This window comes from Rhea pennata, chromosome 27 (assembly GCF_028389875.1).
Source record: "Rhea pennata isolate bPtePen1 chromosome 27, bPtePen1.pri, whole genome shotgun sequence".
NCBI lineage: Eukaryota > Metazoa > Chordata > Aves > Rheiformes > Rheidae > Rhea > Rhea pennata.
This window is the reverse complement of record NC_084689.1, coordinates 1,611,591-1,626,115: the sequence shown is the minus strand read 5'-3', so window position 1 is coordinate 1,626,115 and position 14,525 is coordinate 1,611,591. Positions and strand designations below refer to the sequence as shown.

Below are 14,525 nucleotides of genomic sequence, written 5' to 3'. Positions count from 1 at the left end.
ATGATGTGACAGCTAGTGACAGATGTGAAAACGTTCGCCCTGGCTGGGGGGGGGGCGGCTTTGCACCAGCGTTATTTTAAATTTCTCTCGCTTGCCGTTGCTCCGGCTTTCCCTCGGCTCGCGGGCGGCGCCGGGCGTGGGGACACGCTCCCCGTCCCCGTCCCGAGAGGCGGCGGAGACCCGCGGGCTCCCCGCGCCGCCGGCTCCCTCGCCGGAGGAAGAGGCCGCGTGCCCGGCGGTGGGCAGCACACCCGCCCCGGGGGCAGCTGCCGCACGAGGCGCACTCAGCCTTGGGGGGCCCCAGGCGCCCCGCGGCCGAGCCTGGCCCCCGCGAGCCCCTCGCCCGGCGCCGCGGCTTGGGGCCGGAGCGGGGGCCGCCTCGCCGGCGCCGTGCCGCGGGTTAGCGGAGCGAGCGGAGGCAGGAGGGAGCTGGGCGCCGTAGCCAGCGGGGCACCGCGGGCCCGGGGGTGCCGCCGGCGGCTCTCGGATGGCTCCCGGAGCCGCGAGCCGAGGTGCAGCGACGGAGGCTGCCGGGCCGCTTCGCCCTGACCCCGGGATAAACTTTCCCGGGCTGCAGCCGGCTCGGCGCCAGCCGGGCTCGTGGCGGGCCGCCTTCGGGGACGGCTGGCAGGAGCCGCGCGCCGCCGCGGGGTCTCCACCTCCAGGGCTTGAAGCGGAGGCCACCGGGGCGGGAGACAGGGTCCCCGGGAGCTCCCTTGGCGTGGGGATGGGTGCCAGCGAAATGGCCCACGGGACGGGGGTGCGAGCCTGGGTGCCGGAGCCGGGGCGCCCCGATGCCACGGCCCCTCGGCTGGGCGCTGCTGGCGGGTGCCAGCCCCAACTCCGGCTCCCGCTGCGCCTTCCTGCTGCAAAAGCAAAACCTGCAGAAGTGCTGATGCCGGGGAAGGCGAGCGGGAGCCGCGTGGCTCCGCAGCCCCGCGCCGCCTCCCCGGCCCGGCAGCCGCTCCACAGCCCGCGCGGGAACCGCTTGCAAATCCAAAGAGCGTCGTTCGTTGTTTAACATTTAAATAAAATATTGAATGTTTACCCAGCGGCGCTGGCCGGCGTTTGCTCAGCGAGGACCCGTCTCCGGCACGGCGGCTCTGGGTAAACAGCGCGGAGCTGAGCGGAGCGTTCGGCCGCCGACACGTCGAAGCGGCGCTTCAGGTTCGCCGGATGCAGCACAGGGCCGGGATGGGGCTGCCCTAAAGGGGAGGTCGGGACGGGTGCCAAGGACTAGGAGAGGAGGAGGATGGAGAAGGGGAAGGTGTCGAGGAGGGACCCAGCCCCGCGTGGGAGCGGGAGCCGTCCGCGCTGCTCCGTCCGCCGCCTTCCCGGGCGGGGAAACGCCTCGTTTGCGCCTCGGAAGCAAAAAAGTCACCTGAAAGCTGCAAGCGGGAAGCCTTGAGAGATGCAAAAAGGGAAAACGTGGGTGAAAAGGGAAAAAGAAGGAGAGAGGGGGGGGGGGGAAAAAGCGTGGGTGCTTTTGAGCCCGGCCCCAGGAGACATACAAGCGTGGTGCTGAGCCCCACGTGGCGCCCCGAGCCCCCGTCTCCTGCAGCTGCTGGGCGCCCCGCGCCCCGACGCTGCGTCCCGCGCCTCGATCCCTGCTGGAGGGTCCTGGGGGGGCCCGAGCCCCAGGGCCCCCCCTTCCCGTGCCTGGGCAGTAACAGCCGCTGCCAGAAAAGCTCCGGATGCCCCGGGAGAAAGCCCAAACGGGCAGTTTGGCGGGGAGGAGCCAGGAGCTCCCGCGACGCCGCGTTTCCCGTTTGCGGCGGCTCCGGGCCCCGGGCGGCTCCGCGTCGCCCGCCGGCGGCTCCGTGCCCCGGGCTGCCCCCCTCGAGCTCGCACCGTCGCTTCGTCTTCCCTTTGCGGCGGTCCTGGGCTGCCGAAAGCGCCGCAGGGCTGAGGGGAGAGGCGAGGGGGAGCCAGCAGCGCCTCGAGCGCTTCCGCCGCGAAAGCGAGAGCAGGAAGGCCCTTTTCCAGGGCCGAACTCCGGGGTCTCTCCTCGCTGTTTCCCTCTTTCTTCCTATTTTTGTCCCATAAAAGCACAAGAGACAAAGCGAGAAATCAAGGGCTGGAAAGCGGAGCAGCAGGGAGAGGGCAGCGCGGGGCGCGAGCCCATCGCGGGGCCTCGGGGCTGCGCCCACGGCCGCTGCCCCGCTCGGAGCGGGGAGGGGACGCGGCGCCGGAGCCCGGCGAAAATCGCAGCGCTTGGCCAGCCAAGCGCGCCGGGCCGGAGCGGGGCTGTGAAACCCAGCGGCGCCCGCGCCCCGCTCGCCTCCCAGCCCGGAGACCCAGGGATTTAGGAGATAAAATAGGCAGAAATAAAAAAGTAACAAGGGGGTAATAAAGGCAGCAGGGCCGCGGTGAGCGCCGGCTGCAGCCCCCCGCTCTCGTTGCAGGTCAAGGATGGTGCACGCGCCGGGGGACGCCGGCTGCTGGCTCCTGCTCGGGCTCGCCCTGCTCCCCGCCGCGCTGGGTAAGCGCCGCCCCGGGCACCGGAGCCCCTTCGCAGCCGCCCCGCAGCCCCCGCGCGCGGCGGGCGGTGGGCGAGCGCGGCCGAGGCCCCGGCGCCTCTTCCCCCCCCCTCGCCGCGCTCGCGGGGCACGGCAGCATCGCCCCGGCGGGGACCCTTAGCCGGTGTCGGCGAGCAGCAGCGAACCAGCCCCAGTAAAGAGCTGCGGTGAATAACGAGCAGCCCGAGGCGGGGGCTCGGCCTGCCAGCGCTGCCGGGGGCAGCGGGGAGCCGCTCTGCCTTGCGGCGCGGCGCGCCGGAGCCGGCGGGAGATCCGCAAGGGAAGAGCCCCCCGGCATCGCCGGCATCCAGCCACGCAGGGCAGCACTGGGATTTGCCCGGCAGAGCTGGCGCCAGGACTGGGGGGGGGAGGAGGAGGAGGGGGGGGGGGGGGAGGCCTCTATCGCTGTCAGGCTTTGTCCCAGGTTGAGCATGATTTTCCCGCGTGACCCTTTTGGTGATGCCAAATCGCCGGTGGCAGCTCCTGCTTCACGCTCTTCCCCGGGGGGCTTGGGGGAGCCGGGCTCCTTCTCCGCCCCGCGGTGCCCCCCAAGAGCTCCGCAGCCTCTCGCTGCCTGCCCGTCCCCCCGGTATCTGGGCGCCTCTGCCCGCAGGCTCGCCGGACGGCGCGAAGGCGATCCGCATCCGCAAGGTGCAGCACCAGGCGGTGCGCGCGGGGCTGGGGGAGCCCGTGGCGCTGCCCTGCCTCTTCCTGCTCCAGCCCTCGGCCGCGCCGGGGCCCGGCGAGCCCCCCGACCCGCCGCGCGTCAAATGGAGCAAGGTGCGCTCGGCCGCCGGGCGGCGGGACGACGCGCCCGTCCTCGTGGCCAGGGACAACGCCGTGAGGGTGGGCAAGGCCTACGAGGGCCGCGTCTCGCTGCCCGGCTACGCCCGCGACCGCTCCAACGCCACGCTGCTGCTGAGCGCCGCGCGGGCCAGCGACGCGGGGCTCTACCGCTGCGAGGTGGTGGCCGGCGTCGACGATGAGCAGGACCTGCTGCCGCTGGAGGTGACGGGTGAGCCGGGCCGGGCGCCGCACGGTGGCCTTACTGCGCCAGCGCCGGGCAAGCTGCGCGTGCCCCCGTGCAAGAAGCCCGTGCAAGCCCCCATGCAACCCGTGCAACCCGTGCCCCCCATGCAAGCCCCTGTGCAACCTATGCCCCCATGCAAGCTCCCTCTGCACCCATGCAAGCTCTCTGTGCCCCCCATGCAAGCCCCCATGCAGCCTGTGCCCCCCATGCAAGCCCCTGTGCAACCTGTGCCCCCATGCAAGCTCCCCGTGTACCTGTGCAAGCTCTCTGTGACCCCCATGCAAGCCCCTGTGGACCCTCTGCAACCCATGCCCCCCATGCAAGCCCCTGTGCACCCCGTGCAAGCTCTCTGTGACCCCCATGCAAGCCTCCATGCACCCGTGCAACCCGTGCCCCCCATGCAAGCCCCTGTGCACCCCGTGCAAGCTCTCTCTGCCCCCCATGCAAGCCCCTGTGCAACCTGTGCCCTGCATGCAAGCTCCCCATGCACCCGTGCAACCTGTGCCCCCATGCAAGCCCCCGTGCAAGCTCTCTGTGCCCCCCCATGCAAGCCCATGTGGACCCACGCAACCTGTGCCCCCCATGCAAGCTCCCCGTGCACCCCGCACAAGCCATGCACCCCATGCAGGCCGTGCCCCCTACGCCACCCCGCAGCGCCCCACGGGAGCTGTGTGCCCTGTGCAAGCAGCGCCCTGCCCTCCCCGTCCAGGCGTCGTCTTCCACTACCGCCCCGGCGGCGAGCGCTACGCGCTGACCTTCGCCGCCGCCCAGCGCGCCTGCCTCGACAACTCGGCCGTCATCGCCTCGCCGCGGCACCTGCAGGCCGCCTTCGAGGACGGCTACGACAACTGCGACGCCGGCTGGCTGGCCGACCGCACCGTGCGGTGAGCGCGCGGCGCCGGCGCGGCCCGCCGCGGCGCGCGGCCCCGGCGCTGAGCGCCCGCCGGGCGCCCCTCTCCCGCAGGTACCCCATCACGCAGTCCCGGCCCGGCTGCTACGGAGACCGCGACAGCCTCCCCGGCGTGCGCAGCTACGGGCGCAGGGAGCCCGCCGAGCGCTACGACGTCTACTGCTACGCCAGCGAGCTGCAAGGCAAGCGGCGCGGCGCGGGCCGGGCCGGGGCGAGCGCCGGCGTTGCCGCGCAGCCCGTCCCGGGAGCACCCTGGCCGGCGGCCGGGCTCCGCCGACGGGCTGCGCTGTGCCCCGCAGGGACGGTGTTTCACGCCGCGGCGCCGGGGCGGTTCACGTGGCAGGACGCCCGGCGGCACTGCCGCGGCCGCGGCGGCGCCTCGCTGGCCACCGCGGGCCAGCTGCACCTGGCGTGGCGCGCCGGCCTGGACCGCTGCGACCCGGGCTGGCTGGCCGACGGCAGCGTCCGCTACCCCATCCGCGTGCCGCGGCGCAAGTGCGGCGGCGAGGCGGCGGGCGTGCGCACCGTCTACCGCTTCGCCAACCGCACCGGCTTCCCCCTGCCCGCCTCCAGGTTCGACGCCTACTGCTACAAAGGTAGGTTAGAGCCTGCCGCCCGGCGCTGCCGGTCGGGGGCCGCGCGGCGTGCGAGGCCGCCGCGGTGCCACGGCCCCCGTCCCTCCGCAGCGGCGTCGCAGGAGCCGGGGCGCGGCGGAGCCGAGGCGCCGAGCGGCGGCACCGCGCCGGCGGGGCAGCCGGAGGAGCCGGGCGCCTCGGGGGAGGCCCCCCGCGACCGCCGGCCGCCCGTGCCGGGCGCCCCGCCGGCGCTGCCCCGCGACGACGAGTCCCTCAACGCGGTGGAGCGGGAGCCGGCGAGCAGCTCGCCGCCGCGGGACGGGTCGGTGCCGGGGGCGGACGCCGGTGATGCCGCCGCCGCCCTCCCGCCGCGGCCGAGCTCCCGCGGCCCGGAGCAGGTCACCGGCGCCCCGAGGAGGAGCAGCGCGGCCGGGCTGAACGGACGCTACTTCCAGCTGCAGCACCAGGGCCCGGAGCCCGCAGGGGCCGGGGATGCGCCGGGGACGGTGACCCCGGCCCCTGCGCCGGTCCCGGCGGCAAAGGCGGCTGCCGGCAGCACCGCGGAGGCGCCGAGCATCACCGGAGCCCCGAGCCCCCGCGGTGGAGACACCTTGCTGCTCTCCAACGAGGTGGAGGGAGCCAGCGGCCACGGTAAGGGCTGCCGGGACACCGCTGGGGACGAGCCCGCGCCGAGCCGTCCCTGATGGGCTGCGCCGTCTCTCGCAGGGACGGCGGGACTGGGACACCAGGGCCCCGCGGGGATGGCGCTGGCCCCCTTGCCGCGGCTGCCCGCCCGCAGGGACTCGCCGTCCTGGAGCCCCCGGGTGGCCCCGCGGGACCCCAGGGCACCGTCGCCGTCCCCGGCAGCCCCCAGCACTCGCGGAGACTCCCCCTGGCCGCCCGCCGACGCCGAGGACTTCTCCGGGGACGCCGTCGGCACGGCCGTGCCGGCCGCGGCCCCGCTGCTGGCCGAGGCCCCCGGGACGCCGCCGGCGCCGCGGCCCGAGCGGCAGAGGAAAGCGGCGGCCGTCCCCTCCGCGGGGCCGAGCCTGCCGGGCACCGAAGCGGCCAGCGCCCCGCCGGCGCACCACGGACCCTCGCCGGCGCCTCTCCGCCCGGAGCCACGAGACGCCGGGGCCGCCGGCAGCACCGTGGCCCCGCGGCCAGCGCCCGGCGACACCGAGCGCGAACCAGGCGGCTGGCTACCCGCCAGCACCCGTCAGCCCGCGGCCACCCAGGAGCCGGAGCCGGAGCCCACCCCGCGCCCGGGTGGCCCCGGCGCTGAGGACAGTGCCGTGGAGGGGGCGAAGCGGGGCGAGCCCCCCGCAGCGCCCGCCGCCCCCGGGCCCGCGGGGCCGCCCGCCTCGCCGAGCGCGGGGCCGCTCGCGCCGCCTGCCGCGGCCGCCCCGCCGCCGGGCTCGGCGCTGATGGAGGCCGGCAGCGGCAGCGCGGAGGAGCCGCCGGCGGGCGAGAGCGCCGGCAGCCTGCCCGGTGAGTGCGGCCGCCCCGGCGCGGGCACGGCGACCCCCCGGCGCCACCTCCCCCCTCCCCATCCCGCTCCGGCACAGCCGCCCCCACGGAGCCCAGTTCCAGGCAGAGCCTTCGGGGCCTCCCCCCGGCACCCAAAGCCGCCGGCTCCCGGAGCCGCTTCTCCAGCCCTCTGCTCCCGGCCACCGCCGGCTCGGACCCGGAGCGTGTCCCGGGTTTCTCAGAGCGAGCCGCCCCCCCCAAATAGTTACTATTTGCAGTTGCTAATCATACTGGCAGGGGCGGCAGCTCCTGGCAGCGGGTGTTCGGCACACGGAGCCTTTAAGTGCCTGGGAAAAAGGCAGCAAACGCGTCGCAAGTTTAGGGGCACCGGGAGGCGGAGAAGCCGACGTGGTTAATAGGCAGCAGCGGGAAGCAGCTGCACGGCTGCGACCGGCGCTGCCGAAATCTGTGCCGGCGCTGGGAGCGGAGCCGGGGCCGCCCGCCCACCCCCGGCGCGCGGCTCACGGCGCCGGCTCCCGCCTTGCAGCTCCGGCCGAGCCCTGCGAGAACAACCCCTGCCTGCACGGTGGGACCTGCCGGGCCAACGGCACCGTCTGCAGCTGCAGCTGCGCCCCGGGCTTCACCGGCGAGAACTGCGAGGTCGGTGAGTTCGCTGGAGCGGACGACGGGGCCACGCTGGCAAGACCTTCCTGAGCTTTTCCCCGTGCCCGGGAGCGGGAGCTGCGGTCTGGCTTGCTGCACCCCCCCGGCCCGGCCTGGCCCGGCACGGAGGAGGCTGCCGGGAAGCCGTGCCAGCCACGCTCCCCGCTTGCAAATCCCCTTGGAAGGGGAAACGGGGTTGCAGCAGCAATTCCCGCTCCATGTGCCACTAGCTCGGCGCCGGCGCCCGGTAGCCGCGGCACCGCGTGCGCCGCCGCACACCCGCAGCTCCGGCACCTCTCCCCGCAGACATCGACGACTGCCTGTCGAGCCCGTGCCAGAACGGGGGCACCTGCATCGACGAGATCAACGCCTTCGTCTGCCTCTGCCTGCCCAGCTACGGCGGCAGCCGCTGCGAGAAAGGTGCGGGCCGCGGAGGGGGCCGCGAGGGCTCCCGCCGCGCGCAGCCGTCCCCACCGCCGGCCCCGTCTCCCGGCAGACACGGAGGGCTGCGACCGCAACTGGCACAAGTTCCAGGGCCACTGCTACCGCTACTTCGCCCACCGGCGCTCCTGGGAGGACGCCGAGCGCGACTGCCGCCGCCGCGCCGGGCACCTCACCAGCATCCACTCCCGCGAGGAGCACGGCTTCATCAGCGGTACGCGGGCCCCCCCGCCGCAGCGCCGGCTCGCCCGGCGCCGGAGCCCGGCCCGGCGCTCCCCTGCTCGGCGCCGCGTTGCCCCGTGTTGGCTCGGGCCGTTTCCCTCGCCGCCGGCAGCTGCCAAGCCGGGAAACGCAGCTCGGCCTCGTTCCGCCCCCGTTGCGGGTGCGCGCGAGGCGGCGCCGGGGGCACCCGCTCGCCGCACGCCCCGGCTTGGCCCCGCCGCCCCCCTTGCAGGGAGCGCGGCCGCATCTGCCGGGTGCTCTCTGCGCTTGCGCCGTGCGAGGGGCAGGCATCTCCCGGAGCCTTGCGTGTTTCCCTCCAGGCTTTGGGCATGAAAACACCTGGATTGGGCTCAACGACAGGATCGTGGAGCAGGACTTCCAGTGGACCGACAACACCGTCTTGGTGAGGCCGGCGGTGCTGGGGGCGAAGGGGCAGGGAGGTGCGGGGCGCCGGGGCGCTCACGCTCTCTGTTGCCCCCCAGCAATACGAGAACTGGCAGGAGAACCAGCCCGACAACTTCTTTGCCGGCGGCGAGGACTGCGTGGTGCTGGTGTCCCGCGAGATCGGCAAGTGGAACGACGTGCCCTGCAACTACAACCTGCCCTACATCTGCAAGAAAGGCACAGGTACCGCCTGGCCGCGGCGTCCGCGGCCCCTTCCCGCGGCCCCAGCCTCCCACCCGGTGCCGGCCCCACCCCGCATCCTCTCAGCAGCCCTCGCCGGGTACCATCCCCACCCCGCATCCTCAGCAGCCCTCCCCAGGTACCATCCCCACCCCGCATCCTCTCAGCAGCCCTCCCCGGGCACCATCCCCACCCTGCATCCTCTCAGCAGCCCTCCCCGGGTACCATCCCCACCCTGCATCCTCAGCAGCCCTCCCCAGGTACCATCCCCACCCCGCATCCTCTCAGCAGCCCTCCCCAGGTACCATCCCCACCCCGCATCCTCTCAGCAGCCCTCCCCGGGTACCATCCCCACCCTGCATCCTCTCAGCAGCCCTCCCCGGGTACCATCCCCACCCCGCATCCTCTCAGCAGCCCTCCCCGGGTACCATCCCCACCCCGCATCCTCTCAGCAGCCCTCCCCGGGTACCATCCCCACCCCGCATCCTCTCAGCAGCCCTCCCCGGGTACCATCCCCACCCTGCATCCTCAGCAGCCCTCGCCGGGTACCATCCCCACCCCGCATCCTCTCAGCAGCCCTCCCCGGGTACCATCCCAACCCTGCATCCTCTCAGCAGCCCTCCCCGGGTACCATCCCCACCCTGCATCCTCAGCAGCCCTCGCCGGGTACCATCCCCACCCCGCATTCTCTCAGCAGCCCTCCCCGGGTACCATCCCCACCCCGCATCCTCTCAGCAGCCCTCCCCAGGTACCATCCCCACCCCGCATCCTCTCAGCAGCCCTCCCCAGGTACCATCCCCATCCCGCAGCCCCAGCATCCCTCCCCGGCACTCCTGGGCACCTCCTCGTCCTCGGGAAACCTCTCCCCTCCAGTGCCCTCGCAGCCTTTGACAGGGAAAACTCAAGCAGTTTCCCTTAATCTCCGTTTTTTTCCCACAGCTTAATTCTTCCCTCTCCATTTTAATTTGCTTAATTTGCCACCATTAAAACTATTAAGTTCTCATTCCTTATCTTGAAAGTTATATTAACCTCCAGCTGTTCGTGCCGAGCCGGCGGAGTACGCCTCCCCCTCCCGCCGGCCGCGCGCAATGATATATTTGTCCCGATAAGGCCATTAATTAACTATGTAAATCCTCGGCGAACACCTTGGCGCAAAACCATCCGAGGAGCCTCTCGACGGGCGGGATTTGTTGCCAAGGCGCCGGCGGGGGGCCGGGGTGCGCGGGGGGCCGGGGCGCGCGGGGGGCCGGGGCGCGCGGGGGGCCGGGGCGCGCGGTGCGGGCTGAGCGGCCGCCCGCGCCCGCAGTGCTGTGCGGGCCGCCGCCGGAGGTGGAGCACGCCGTCCCCGTGGGCAGGCGGAGGGAGCGGTACAGCGTCCACGCCAGCGTGCGCTACCAGTGCCAGGAGGGCTTCGCCCAGCGGCACGTGCCCACCGTCCGCTGCCGCAGCAACGGCGAGTGGGACCGGCCCCAAATCCTCTGCACGAAGCGTGAGCGCCGAGCCGGGGTCCCGCGGGACGGGACGGGATGGGGGGGATGGGATTAGATGGGATGTGCGGGGATGGGATGGGACGGGATGGGATAGGGGGGATGGGTTGGAATGGGATGGGGTGGGATGGGGGGACGGGACAGGAAGGGATGGGATGGGGGGGATGGGATGGGACAGGCAGGATGGGATGGGATGGGGTGGGACAGGACAGGATGGGATGGGATGAGCAGGATGAGATGGGATGGGAGGAGCAGGATGGGATGGAATGAAGGGGATGGGATGGCATGGGACAGGACAAGATGGGATGGGATGAAGGGGATGGGATGGGACGGGATGAGCAGGATGAGATGGGAGGGGATGAAGGGGATGGGATGGGACAGGACAGGATGGGATGGGATGAAGGGGATGGCTTGGGACAGGATGGGATGGGATGGGATGGGACAAGCAGGATGGGATGGGATGGGATGGGATGGGATGGGATGGGATGGGATGAAGGGGATGGGATGGGATGGCTTGGGACAGGATGGGATGGGATGGGATGGGACAAGCAGGATGGGATGGGATGGGATGGGATGGGATGAAGGGGATGGGATGGGATGGCTTGGGACAGGATGGGATGGGATGGGATGGGATGGGATGGGATGGGATGGGATGGGATGAACGGGATGGGACAGGATGGGGGGACAGGACGGGATGGCATGGGATGGGGGGGATGGGTTGGGATGAGATGGGATGGGATGGGGTGGACAGGACGGGGGTGTCTGGTGCAGGAGAGCGGGACCCCCCGCTCCTCACCGCCCTGCGCGCTCCCCCCTTGCCTCCGTTAGCCAGGCGGTCCCACCGGGCCCGGCGCCACCGCCGCCACCGCCACAACCACCCCCACCACCAGCACCACCACCACCACCAGCCCCGCAAGGAGCGGCGAAAACGCCGCCAGCGCCTCCGGCTGCGCTGGATGGAGGAAGGCCACTACTTCTAGAGCGTGCCGGCGAGGAAGCGCAAGGGCCCCCGCGGCGCCTCCCCCGGCCCCCAGCCCTCTTTTATAGCCCCTCTGCTTCCGCTCCCGGGATGCCCCCCAGGGAAGGGGAGCGGGAGCGGGGGGCGGCTGCGTGCGGCCCTGGCCCCCCCCCCCGCATGCCCACCGCCCCGGACGGCTCCGGGCTCGTAGCTGGCAGCCCCGCGCGCCCCCCCCCCATCCCGTCCCGTCCCCCCCACCGGAGCCGGGCTGCCGCCGGGAGCCCCCGCGCCGCCGGCGTTGGATCCCCCCCTCCCGCCCCCCGTTGCCCCCCGGAGCTGGCGTGTGTGTGCGTGGCGCTTCCCCCGCTCCGCTGTTTGCGACGTGCTGCCGCGTCCCGGCCCCCCCCCCCCCCCCCCGTCCTGCCCTTTCCAACTCTCTGCCTTTCTGTACTGCTGGACATTTTAATAAATTTTTTTAACGGTTACGGGGCGCCGGCGGCTGCGACGCCGCAGTGTCGGATTTGCCAAGTGCCGCCGGCATTAGCTGCTCCAGCCGCAGACCCCCCCCCCCCCGAGCCACTCCGGTGCCGGTGAAGCCGACGGGGCCGGGATGCTGCTGGGGAAGGTGCGGGAACAGGGCTGGCCCCGGCTCCACGGCAGGGAGCGATGGTGCTGGGGTCGCTCGGGCTGCAAATGGGGGGGGGGGAAAGCAAACGCGATCGCAGCTGGCCCTCCGTGCCCCCCCCCACCCCCACCCCGGCACTGCGGCCGAAGGAGACATGTGAGCCCGGCGCTGTTCCCAAAAGCTGCCAAAGCTTTTATTTCCCCTAGGAGCAGCTCGACACCGCCACGGAGGAGCCAGAGCCGGCGCTCGGCCGCGACGGCGCCCGGCGGCAGCCCCCCGGCCGTCCCGCGGCCCCGGCTGCTCCTGCGCTAAGCCGAAGCGGAGCCTGCCCCCGGCTCCGGCGAGGCCGAGCCCCCCGCGTGCGGCCCCCGTGCTCGCAGGGGCCGCTCGGGCCGGCCGGCGGCGCCTCCCGGGGCGGCTCAGACCTGCCTCGCTCCGGCAGAGCCTTTTGCGCATGCAAGATGCTGATTTACAGAGCAATAACCGCAGATGCGCTGGGGCCCGGCGCAGGCTTCCTGCCGGGGCTGCTGCGCTATTTCTCCTGCTCTGTGCCTCAGTTTCCCCACGCAGCACGTGTCCTTCTCCGCTTCACGCGGTGGAGCCGGCTCCTCCGGCTCAACGCGCCGGCGCCCACGGCGCCTCAAGCCCCCGTCCCGCTGCCGAAGCTCCAAGCAGCAGCGCTGGGGAGGCGCTGCCCCCCCCAGACTAAAGGGGAAAAGGTGTGGGGGGGGTCCCGTCTGCGACGGGGCGATCGGAGGGTGCACGCGACGCGGAGAAGGGGAGAGCAGCGCATCTGCAAGCGCGGCAGAGGCAGGGCAGCCCCCCCAGGCAGCCCCGAAGCGGGGCCGCTGGCGCCCCGCCGCCCCATCCCTGGGCAGCCCCGGGGCCGGCTCACACGCGGTTGGGGTGCCCCGGGCCCGGCGCCTCCGCGGCGGCGCCCGCCCCGGCCTTCTTGAAGCAGTAGACCCCGAAGAGCTTGTACTTCTTGTCCGGGAAGCCGAGGTTGCGCACGCCGGGCTCCCGGCCGCCGCAGCGGGCCCGCGGGTTGACGATGGGGTAGCGGATGCTGCCGTCCTCCACCCAGCCGGCCTCGCAGCGGTCCAGCAGCTGGATCTTCCAGGCGGCGTAGAGCTGGCCCACCTTGGCCACGGCCGCCCCGTTGTCCTTGCACGCCTGCACCGCCTCGGCGTAGCTCAGCTTGCGGTAGGTCTTGAGGAAGTAGACTTTGCCTGGGGTGGGGGGGGGGGGGAGAGCGGGGCCGTCGGCACCCGGCACCGGGCTCGGCCACGGTGGGGCCGGGACCCCACTGGGGCAAGGGGCCGGGGCGGCGAGGGCCGGCGGCCGGGCTCCCGGGCCCCTCCGCCGGGCGCAGGCAGACGTAGAGGGGCTGCGAGGCGGCGGCGGGCGACGACCCCCCCTTCCCGCGGCGATGCCGCCCGCCGCCGCTACACGAACGCCCGCGGGGCCGCCCCGCGCCCGCGGGAATTCACGCGGCCTCCCGGCTCAGGCGCGTCTCGCCCGGCCCCGGCCTCATCCCTTGCCCGCGACGGGTGCAGCCCCGCGACGGGTGCGGACCCCGCGCCCTGCCAGGGCTCCCGGCACCGGCCCACCCACCCCCCCGCCCCCGCGACGGGCCCTGGGGGGTGGCCCACGGCAGCACCTCGCGCCGCAGCAGCACCGCGGCAGAGGAAGGGAAAGAGCGGCAGGAGGATCGGCCCCGGGCCCCTTCCCGCCGCAGGAAACCGCCGCTGCGGCGCTGCCCGGGCCCCCCCCCGGCGCTCCCCGCCGTTACCGTCGAGGTTGGAGGTGAAGCAGAAGGCGTCGTAGCGCTCGCTGTCCTTGTGCCGGTAGCCGTAGTTGCGCACCCCGCCCGGCGTGTCCTTGCGGCCGCACTCCTCCCGCGGCCGGGAGATGGGGTACTGCACGGAGCCGTCCTCCAGCCAGCCGGCGTCGCACCAGTCCATGCCCTCCAGCCAGGCCTGGTGCAGCTGGTCGTGCGAGGCCAGGATGCCGTCCTGCTCCAGGCAGGCCCGCTGCGCCTCGCGGAAGTTGAGGGTGTAGCGGCCGAGACGCGGGTGGTAGGGGAAGATCACCCCTGCGCGGGCGGAGAGGAGCGCTGGGCGCCGCCGCGGCTCCCCGCCGGGCTCCCCGCGCTCCCCCCCGCTCCCCGCCTCCCGGCGCGCACGGCCCGGCTCGGGGCCGCGTCCCCCCCTCCGCCCCGCGCTCCGCGAGCCCGCGCCGCTGCCCGGCTCCGGCGGCTGTTAGCTGCCGGCACGTAAACCTGGAGCCACCATAAAAGCCAATAGCAGACGCAATAAAACACGGCACGCGCCGGGAGGAAGAGCCGGCCGTAAAGCGCGGCCGCCGCGCCGCTACCTTCGAGGTCCAGCTTGACCGTGCCGGTGTCGTCCTCGAGCTCGTCGGTGACCTCGCACTCGTAGCGGCCGTAGTCCTGCAGGGTGACGTTGCGGATGATGAGCGAGGCGTCGCCGAAGCCGTCCTCCTGCAGCGCCGTGCGCCCGCGGTAGCTGCCGAAGGCCCGCCGCGCCTTGCCCAGGGCCACGAAGACGTCCTCGAAGGCCAGGGGCTCCGTCACTTTGGTCCACTTGAGGCGGATCTCGTCGGGGTCGTGGGCCGACACGTCGTAGTGGTAGCGGCAGGGCAGGATGATGGTGCCGCCTCGGTGCGTCACCACCTTGCCCGGCGCCGTCTGCACCACCACGGCGCCGCCGTCGCCCTCTGCAAGGGACGCGGGGCTCAGCGGCTCCGTCCCCCGCGGCGCCGTCCCCCGCGGCGCCGCACGGCTCGGCCCGTGCCTCCCCGCGCCCGGCGTGCCCGCGCGCCCCGAGAGCGGCAGCCCCCCGCGGACCCACTCACCCAGCACGTGCACCACCTTGGTGCGGGCCCTGCTGCCCGGCGGCGCCGCGGAGCACAGGAGGCCCGCGAGGACGAGCAGGGCGCCGGGGCCGCCGGCCCGGGGCCGCAGCCCCCCGGGCCGCAT

General features: G+C 73.4%; 2 protein-coding genes across 2 annotated transcripts; one reads left to right on the top strand and one right to left on the bottom strand.

The window, feature by feature from the left end:
* The first annotated feature begins 2,412 nt into the window (after window positions 1–2,412).
* On the top strand, window positions 2,413–10,921 carry NCAN (neurocan). The gene is made up of 12 exons (XM_062596030.1): window positions 2,413–2,482; window positions 3,133–3,534; window positions 4,259–4,433; window positions 4,514–4,641; window positions 4,759–5,055; window positions 7,052–7,168; window positions 7,474–7,587; window positions 7,664–7,822; window positions 8,151–8,233; window positions 8,313–8,457; window positions 9,761–9,943; window positions 10,770–10,921. The coding sequence occupies exons 1-12, from the start codon at window positions 2,413–2,415 to the stop codon at window positions 10,919–10,921; spliced, it is 2,025 nt and encodes a 674-aa protein (XP_062452014.1).
* A 770-nt stretch (window positions 10,922–11,691) lies between these two features.
* Window positions 11,692–14,525, bottom strand: HAPLN4 (hyaluronan and proteoglycan link protein 4). Its single transcript, XM_062596031.1, has 4 exons — window positions 14,402–14,525; window positions 13,901–14,263; window positions 13,317–13,619; window positions 11,692–12,753 (listed from the first exon to the last, which is right to left on the bottom strand). Exons 1-4 carry the CDS (start codon window positions 14,523–14,525, stop codon window positions 12,416–12,418), a joined length of 1,128 nt encoding a protein of 375 aa, XP_062452015.1. The 3' UTR covers window positions 11,692–12,415.

Excerpts from the sequence above, each read along its gene's own strand:
- NCAN (XM_062596030.1), top strand. The coding sequence starts at position 2,413 with ATGGTGCACGCGCCGGGGGACGCCGGCTGCTGGCTCCTGCTCGGGCTC. Across the intron at positions 4,434-4,513 it reads CTGGCCGACCGCACCGTGCG|GTACCCCATCACGCAGTCCC; the intron begins GTGAGCGCGCGG and ends CCTCTCCCGCAG. Across the intron at positions 7,169-7,473 it reads CGGCGAGAACTGCGAGGTCG|ACATCGACGACTGCCTGTCG; the intron begins GTGAGTTCGCTG and ends CTCTCCCCGCAG.
- HAPLN4 (XM_062596031.1), bottom strand. The coding sequence starts at position 14,525 with ATGCGGCCCGGGGGGCTGCGGCCCCGGGCCGGCGGCCCCGGCGCCCTG. Across the intron at positions 14,264-14,401 it reads CAAGGTGGTGCACGTGCTGG|AGGGCGACGGCGGCGCCGTG; the intron begins GTGAGTGGGTCC and ends CGTCCCTTGCAG. Across the intron at positions 13,620-13,900 it reads GGTCAAGCTGGACCTCGAAG|GGGTGATCTTCCCCTACCAC; the intron begins GTAGCGGCGCGG and ends CCGCCCGCGCAG.